Raw genomic sequence first — 9288 nt, forward strand, 5'->3', positions numbered from 1 at the left:
TAGTAGTTGATTCTCAATGTGCATTACATAATGTGTGGGAATTTCCACATCACACAATATTCCATTTTCAGAGCATGAGAAGTGTTCCACACACAGTGGACATTTGCCTCTGAGTAAAGGGAATTAAGACATGTATTCAAGATGACCCTGCATAAATGCAGTTATTGATTTCTTCTTTTTTTTTAGTCAACCACTAATCAACATTGATACAATTCACATCTCAAGCACTCCACTTTATACAACATTGAGTGAGAAGAAATGTGCCATCAATTCATACAACATCTGACTAAAAAACAAAAACAAAAACAAAGAGAGAGAGAGAGAGAGAGAGAGAGAGAGAGAGGAGAGAGCTTACCCATCTTCCTTGTGAAGTTCTATAGGCTCCTCACATATTGCTTGAAGTACTTCCACTTCAGTAGCAAGTCTGGTTCATGACAAGATTTAAAAAATAACAAATATGCGAAAAAGAGTGATTGGTTGACCCCCAGCCAGACCAGTTTAAACACTCACAAATGAATCACAATTTCTTATAGATTATGCCCCCTAATCACAGGGAACAAGGCATATTTCTGACCAGATCTAAGAAGATACTATTATGATGTACAGAAAAAGCATAGAGCTACTGTTAAAAAAACAAAATAAAAAAATAAATAATTGCAGCATGAAACTTTCGCAAATTGGAGCCAACGGTAATGGCCTTTTTCATAGCATGAACAAACTGACATACATTGTAGGTAGCATTCTGTGCATTGTGTAAATGACAAGCACCTTATTAGCATGCATTTATTTTTACTTTCACAAATCTTGGCTCCTCAAAAATTTGCAAAAGTCTCTCATGCACACAAAAAATTCTAGTTTTTAATTTAGTACTCTATGCACTAATTTCTGTCAACGTTTTTCTCCTGTAGGCAGTGATTAGATTAATTTTTGTTTCTGTCTCTGGATGTTGCTGGACTTTGCAAATTTGCAAAGGTGAAGCTGTGATCAAGTGAATCCCCTTAGCCAAAACAAAGCCAGTTGAAACTAGGACTCTAGGAGTAGTATAGTAGGTGTCCAACACATCAACACTGTACATTGAAACCGACATCCCTCTATTTATAGCACAGTCCGTAAAGAATGAACTTTCACGCATGAGACTATGCAGACTAGATTTGCTTTCTTTGCTGGGGATATGATGATGTCCAAATATTACTGAAAAACTATAATAAACAAGATCAACAGCAAAACAATGATACCTTAGATTATAAATGTACATTGGAAAGCATTAAGTGCATTTCACATATTAAAATTTATATTGTCAATAGAGGGTAGGGGTGTTAGTTTCAGAATTACGGCACAAGTGAGTGCATCAAAATGACAACCCACGCGTTCGAAGCAGTTTTCTTGGAGCGTGTACCACAAATTGCATTTTTAATGCGCCCTTATGAATTCAGACTCATCAGAGTATTTTCTTGACATGTTAGTAAAATTTCAGGCAAATTACCTATCATGGATACCTATGTGAGTAAATTTTTATATGATTCTGAATGCAGGCTGAGCTTCTATATTCAGATGCAGGTTTGATCCTTGAAATGAGTTGGGTCATGGGTAGGTGGAGTGGCAGCAAACTTAAATTTGATGGGTTCATTGTCCCAGAAATGCAGAATTTATCCAAACCAACTTCAAAACTGAAGACACTGCACTGGGTGCATATCAAGTTTCTTGGTAAACTATTCCAATTTTTGTGGGATATTTTAAGCATCTTTTGATAGAAAAAAACATTGGGGTGTCGATGTGTTGGACACCCAACCATACTGTCAGTGCCGTGGTGGTTCTAACGTTGCTACTGTTAGTAGACCATTAACTATACGGGTGCTGTTCATTATTCCGAAGGTTCGATATTCCGAAAGTTCGTTATTCCAAAGGTTCATTATTCCGAAGGTTCGTTAATCCGAAACACACAAATTCTCTATACCTCAAGGTTTGTTAATCCGAAAATGAAAAAGGGTTCGTTAATCCGAACATTTGCGACGTTTAATTCCGAAGGTTCGTTATTCCGAAGATTTGCTAATCAGAAAATGAATTTCGGAAAAACGAACCTTCGGAATAATGAATCTTCGGACTGAAGAGCCTTCGGAATAATGAACCTTCGGAATAACGAGCTGTAACCAACTAGACTATACACAGCACAGCCCAGTCACTGTAGTATTCGCACAGCGTACTAACAGCGTCTGGTCGGGCTAGTACAGTGTCAGTAGTAGACCGTATACCTCTCTGGCAGCTAGCCCGACCAGACGCTGTTTAATACTACGCTGTGCGAATACTACTTACAGCGACTGGGCTGTGTATAGTTGGTTACAGCTCGTTATTTTACGTACCGGTACCTACGTACAGCGACTGGGCATGGGCTGTGTATAGTCTAGTTACTCTGGCAGCAGTTCTGCCCTATCACCTATAGGATCTAGACTCCAACACGAATTTTCACATGTGGGACTTGCCCATCGACTCTGCCAAATTAGTGGAAGAAATCCGAAATATCGTCGTCACTCCGATGAGTTTCCGTTATCATGGTTATCAAGTTATTAGAAAAGAGCAGACTTCTATAGTCTATGAATTTGCTTCAATGAAAACTTACATATCATTGTTTTCGTTGAACTGCTCGTCTGAGTCCGAAAGTTCATTCATCGTAGTCGCTCGTGGGAAACTTTGAGGACATGACGTACAGCTGCGACAGATGTCACCATGACGTATGCAATGAGTTGGTCCCCCAACGTACCCCCCCCCCCACCCCCGGGTTCGAAATTGGCGATAGTAGTCCGCTGGCCATTGGCCACCCAAAATCACGTCGGACTAGCTAAAAATCGAAAAATTCTGAAGTTACTAGTCCGTCTGGCTAACCAAAATATTGCTTCAGTGTCAAAATTGATTCTAAATAGTCCGCCTCGCTAGTTTAAAAAAAAAAAGTTAAGTGCGACCCCTGCGCCCCCCCCCCCCCTCTAATTTCCTCCTCGTGCACCAGATACAAAAATCCCAGTTCCATCTCCGGCTACAATGTGCTGTTCTATTACCTCCCAATAATAACAATGATAACAATAATGATAATAATATCAATAATAACACCACCTAAAAGAGTTAACCATTGCCTGTATAGCGAGAACAATTCATTCATTCGGTCATATATCATTTATTTCATTTATCCAACAAAAATACAAAATTGCAGAATACAATGATTACACAAAATCAATACATCATTGCTTTATCAAGGAAAATACCCTGAACTAAAATACAGTACATGTTGAAACTCTTATGACAAATGGGCGACTGTACCGAAACAAAATTGTTGGAAATGGATCGGAGGACTATTAAAAAGCAATTGTAATATGCAGTCTCCTCATAAACAATAATTCAAGAAATTGCTGAACTAACAAAACCAGGCAAATTGCTTTTTTTTTTTTTTTTAAAAAGAAACAAAGACAAAACACACACACACGCACACACGCTAGGCAACTCCCTTGCGGGGAAAAAATAATTAAAACACTAACTCAACTCTGATATATATGAAGAGGCCCTGTCCTGCACCATCGTTTCAGAATCTTGTAAAAGTGAAGAGACTGAAAAGTACATAAAAAAAGAGGCAAAGTTAAGAGGAGTTGAGAGGGCCGAGCATCAAAACCAAATAATGTTATTTATGCATTGGGTTCACCCATTCATTGTTGAGATTGTGACAAGAGATAGAAGGAAACTTGAAGAAAAAAAAATCACAATGTGTAAGCCTGTGTTTATGTTACATCTTTACAAGTAATGGTTGATGTGCCATTGACTTTTCAGAAAAAAGTGACATTATACACAGTTCAATTAAAGGGGAGAGGAATAATCCTATACTGTTAGATCTAGCTACCATCTCCTCTTCGTGACCTGTAATGATAGAGATTTGCAAAATTGCAGACCACGTTCTATGCACAGTTCTCAAAATGAATATCCCAATCTCACACATTGGCAATCACCTCAGATTTCACATAATGAAACTGATTTGTTTACAATCTATTAAGCTAACTCTATGTTGCTTTCTTTTTTTTCTTTTTCTCAATTATGTGTCATTCATTATTTCTTTTATTCTTGTTAATTAGTATAAGTTCTTTGGAACCAGTTTTGTCCGTCCTTCTCACTCTTCCCCTCCATTTTTACTCTCTCTCTCTCTCTCGTCATATTTCCTTCTTTTTTTCTCCATATCTTATATATTGATTTCTATATATTTTCTGTGTTTTTTTCTCTTCACCAATAGGTCTACTACTATTTCACTCTTTATTCCCCCCCCCCCCCCATGGTTAATGTGTGATTGCCTATTTGGTAATATCAGTCGGAATTTTGTTTGTTTAAGTTCGATTTATAAATATCATGGGTTGCTGACCAACTTCCAGACGCGTCACGATCCCTCCGCCATCTCCCCCCCCCCCCCACCGCCCCCCCCATCCTCAGGGGCGGATCTAGCTTTTTATAAAGGGGGAGGGTGTGGGAGGGGGGTGTCCCCCCCCCCCCCTCCCACACTGTCAGTAGGGAGAATTTTTGAAAATCTGTGTGTGAAAATGGCGTTTTCTTGCATCTAAAAACCACTAAAATTACAAGTTTTTAAAAAAAGATCAGATTAAAAAAAATGGTCCCCGAATTTTTTTTTTTTGGAGGGGGGGGGGGGGTTGAACCCCCCCCCCCCCCCCCCAACCCGGCCCCCTCTAGATCCGCTGCTGATCCTATGCCCGCCACGCTGCCTGCCACCCCTGGCCCATTGCACAAACACTGGCCAATAGCTGGCGCGCCAAATGTGAATTCGATGCCCTGCCATCAGGCCATGATGCCTGTAGCTGTATGCATTGATGTTTGACCATGTTTATGCGTCGAATAGTTTCGCCGCTCTAAATTCCGTGCATCAACAATGCATTTATACGGCCATATGTGCGCCACCACCACGGCTGGACACGACGAAATGACGAGTGATAACTACTCAGGCCCAGCCAATCTTCGAAAATGTCAAATTGTCAACTCAGTTGTTGAGTATGTATTCAAAGATTACTAATATGATATTAGGGGGGCCGGCCGGGGGAAGGTCAGCAGTTGGCATGGTTGGAGTACGGCCACGGTACCGTAAAGTCACGTTTGGTTTGTGGTGGTGCACTCGGTGGTGGTACTGGTAGTGATGTGTGGTTGCTGGGCGTGGTTGCGGATGGTGATGATGATGGATGGTAATGTTGGTGTGTGTGTGTTTACTACATGAATTTACTTGTAACTGAATTTACATGCGTGTGGCTGGATGGTACTGTGTAAGGTAAGCCGTGTTTACAGTAGTCAGTACCACTGCACTGTAGGTGTAGGTAACTCCGCCCCGCGCCCGGCCTGGGGAGCTGTGTAAACTGTAAAGTTGTAACCAGTGACAGTGTATCATAATCATGGCAGTAACAACAGCAGCGTGCTGTATATATGAGAGAGTCTGGACATTGCCCAGCGTATTACGGTTTACGCATTGCCATTGGAGGGTTAGTGTGTACGCTCATGCATATAATTATCTGTTATGATAAAGCCATATAGATGCCAAGTTCAAAAGATTTTTATGAGTGAGATTTTCATGACTCAGCATCTCGGCGCACTGGCATGTGCATGAGCGAGGGAGCGAATTAGCGACTGAGCGAGGGGAGGGTGTGGGAGGGGGGTGTCCGCCCTCCCACGGTAGGGAGCTTTTTCAATTTTTAGCTGTTAATGGTGCAAGCTGGTGCATACTTAAGTGACTATTTTTTACTTATTTTGAAAGACAAAAGGGAAACATGCCTTCAATTGCAACTCTCACTTTAATCCTTTAAGCTATACTCCCAATGCGTGAGAAAAATGGGTGTCATGCGTGAGATCGTGAGACAGACCCTAAATGCTTGAGTCTCACTCACAATGCGTGAGACTTGGTAGCTCTGTAAAGCAAACCAAATGTTAATACTAATAAGTAGTGAACAATGGGCACCGTGTATGAGCGCACTTGATACGGTAACAACAGTGCTTGGGGTTATTTGTTACTCAAAACAACTCACTCTTCATGAGAAATGTGATGTATGCTGCCTGCACAATCTGAAACTAAAGTGAAACTGAAGTTGGCCATCTAACAATATTAATAATATATGCAGTGTATCACTTACATTGTAAGTAAAGTAAATATTCCTTAGGCTTAAACACAACACATAACAGACTGAGAGACTCAACAGCATTGAAGAAATGAATAGTGCTCATCAAACATGGACCATGGAAACTATATGAATGTAAAATACTGACTACTGACTTGTTTGATATCCATCTTTTAAAGGGGAAGGCTAGTAACTGATCAGTGGGAATCAGTGGAAATGCTGGGAGATGATTGTTCCAATCCTTATGGGATTCATTCAAGAGTTCATTGTATATCTATTGTTGTGTGAAAATGATTTGCTTCAGAATGGTCTCATATTTAAGTAATGTGCAGTTTAATGCTTCCAGGTTAGCGTCCCTGGTCAGTGACGGAGCATTAATCTGCACATTACTTGAATATGAGACCGTTCTGAAGCAAATCATTTTCACACAACAATAGATATACAATGAACTCTTGAATGAATCCCATAAGGATTGGAACAATCATCTCCCAGCATTTCCACTGATTCCCACTGATCAGTTACTAGCCTTCCCCTTTAAGACTTTTGATTAGGCTTCCCAGCTCCACTACAATTGCATTTTCTCATTTTGATTCTAAGGATTTACTAAATCTACTTACTGTTATGTCTTGTTTCAGCGGAGGTATCCTCTAATGTGTGTGGACAGAGAAGCGTTTGAGTCCTGCCATGTCGATCGTTACTGTTCAGCTTGGACAATGTGGCAACCAGATTGGGCTCTCATTCTTTCAAACTCTTATGTCAGACATCAGTCGTGATGGCCATAGTAGGAAGAAAGACAACAATGAATACCAGAGTGAGAGCCTCGAAAGATTTTTTGTCCAGTCTGAGCTGAAACCAGACTTGGCTACACCAACAGCCAGAGCAGTCATGGTAGACATGGAGTCAAAGGTCATTCAGAATACTGTCACTACAGCCAAGCAAACGGGTAAATGGCGATATCCCACCAGGCAACAGTTCTGTAGGAAGCGGGGTGCGGGTAACAACTGGGCAGATGGCTTTTACGGTCACGGGGCGGAGGCAGAGGAGAAAGTGATGGAGATGGTGCAGCGGGAAGTTGAGAAGTGCGAGAGGTTCGGTGGCTTCTTGAGCCTCATGAGTGTCGCCGGAGGCACCGGGTCGGGCGTTGGCACCCACATCACCCAGTGTCTGAAGGATCGCTACCCGCAGGCGCTGCTCCTCAACCAACTGGTCTGGCCACACAGCAGCGGGGAAGTCATCCTGCAGAACTACAATGCCATCCTCTCGCTGGCACACCTCTATGAGTGCACTGATGCCATCAACATCATCCACAACGATGACATGAGAACCATCTGCTCCAACTTCCTCGGCAGCAGCAGTGGCAGCGCTCCGGGAGGCGTGTCCTTCAAGGACATGAACAAACTCATAGCAGAGCACATGGCAATGCTTTTGCAGCCTTGCCAAAGGACTTCCGGCAGACTCCCAACTCTAGGGGATCTACTGGAGAACATGGTGTCTCATCCCGACTACAAACTTCTGACTGTGTACTGCGTGCCCCAAACATCGGAAGCCTCTCTGCCTTTCAGCACTTTTGCATGGCCAGGGCTTTTGAAACGTCTGCATCAGATGCTGATAACTTCATCAGTTGTTGAAGAAGGTGTGTAATCATGTTATGTTTTATCTAGTCGCTGTTTAATTGTTGTTGTGTTTTTTTTTTAAGAATGAAATTGTACTCTTTTTGAGCTGCTCTAGAATAACACTGAAATGGCAGCTCTCATAGATATCAAAGAATTGTTCTTTTATGAGGTGGTATAACTGTTGTCAATTTTGGTCTTTAATTATTGACTGCCTTTTCATCATACTGTATTCTAGCATGCAAATCACTCACAAGTTGTTGTTATTCTTGTTTTTGTTGGGTTTTGGGGGGAGTTGGGGGTTTACATAAAGTTTCAGTAAATGTTACGGTCAATAAAGATTGACTGGTTATAGCTGTGGAAGTGCTACATATTTCTGTGAGCTTTCTTCCTTTGACATCAGTCATAATCCAGGAATAGATTTTCAAAATTGTTTGCTTGTCTACTCAAGAAGTAAAAACTAGCCCTTATACTGGATAATCATTTGGGCAAATAAAAATGTCTGTTGAAACAATAACCAATGCTCAAACCAAACTTTAGTCAAGAGGAAACAAGCAAAAAATGATTGAATTGCTTTCGTTCTATGTGCTGTGGCACATGCAAATGTTAGGTTGCCAAACACTCATTTTGGGTTTCCATGCACCTATCACTGGGCAATCACCGAGTTCAAGCCCCCACATCATGACTTGTGTTTAATCCGTTGCATGCCAGGTCTGAACTGGAGAGCCAAGCCGAATTCCCCACACACCAATAGGTGCATCAACAACCACTTGATCCTCAGGGGTAAAGAGGGTCCGGAGGTCGTCGACTCATTATCCCCATTCACCAACCCGGCCATCTATTCGAGCTGGATGCCGTCTGAGTCTGCCTTCTCCTCTGCCCACCAACCACGGCAGTTTGCCGGCTACGAGAAGTCAGCCTGTCTGGTGAGCAATGGTAGGGCCTCTGTTGGGCACCTGGATGCCATCGTCAGGAAGGCCTGGGACATGTTTGCCATGAGGGCTTACGTCCACTGGTACGTGAGGCACGGAATGCCGGAAGAGAAGTTTATTGACTGCTTTGCTAGTCTGGAGCAGGTTCTCGGCAACTATCGGCATATATGACCATTTACTTACATGTGTGTGTTTGTGTTTGAGAGGGAGATGCTAACGTTGAAAAGACATGAGATCTTTCTTACACATTTCAAATCTTTTTGAGTGGCCATTTGATTGTAATTACTCAGGGAGCTTTTGCACGTTGTCTAATACAATTGTTTGTTTGTTTTTTGTTGCATTTCAGTTTGTGTTTGCAATATGTAAAAGTTGGCAATAACACTGCGATGACTTAAAAAAAAATCTGAAATATGTTATTTCACAAACTGATGGAAAAAAAATGTATAAATTGCTGAATGTACAAATTGTAAATCATTAACATTAAATGTACAACTAAAAAAAAAAAACAGTGGGCCTAAAACAAAACCATGTAGAATTCCAACATTAACAACCCAAGTACAGTACTCTCCGCGTAATCGGGTATCGCTTAAACGGGTACTCCGTTTAATTGGG

The 9288-nt window shown here is 41.6% G+C and overlaps 1 protein-coding gene across 1 annotated transcript; it reads left to right on the forward strand.

The window, feature by feature from the left end:
• Positions 1-4879: 4879 nt before the first annotated feature.
• On the forward strand, positions 4880-8847 carry LOC139726248 (tubulin delta chain-like). The gene is made up of 3 exons (XM_071637313.1): positions 4880-5025; positions 6770-7767; positions 8456-8847. The coding sequence occupies exons 2-3, from the start codon at positions 6819-6821 to the stop codon at positions 8845-8847; spliced, it is 1341 nt and encodes a 446-aa protein (XP_071493414.1). The 5' UTR covers positions 4880-5025; positions 6770-6818.
• The last annotated feature ends 441 nt before the right edge of the window (positions 8848-9288 follow it).

This window comes from Diadema antillarum, unplaced genomic scaffold, assembly GCF_040938485.1.
Source record: "Diadema antillarum isolate AM-2024a unplaced genomic scaffold, OU_Dant_1.0 seq00000082_RagTag, whole genome shotgun sequence".
NCBI classification, from domain to species: Eukaryota; Metazoa; Echinodermata; class Echinoidea; order Diadematoida; family Diadematidae; genus Diadema; species Diadema antillarum.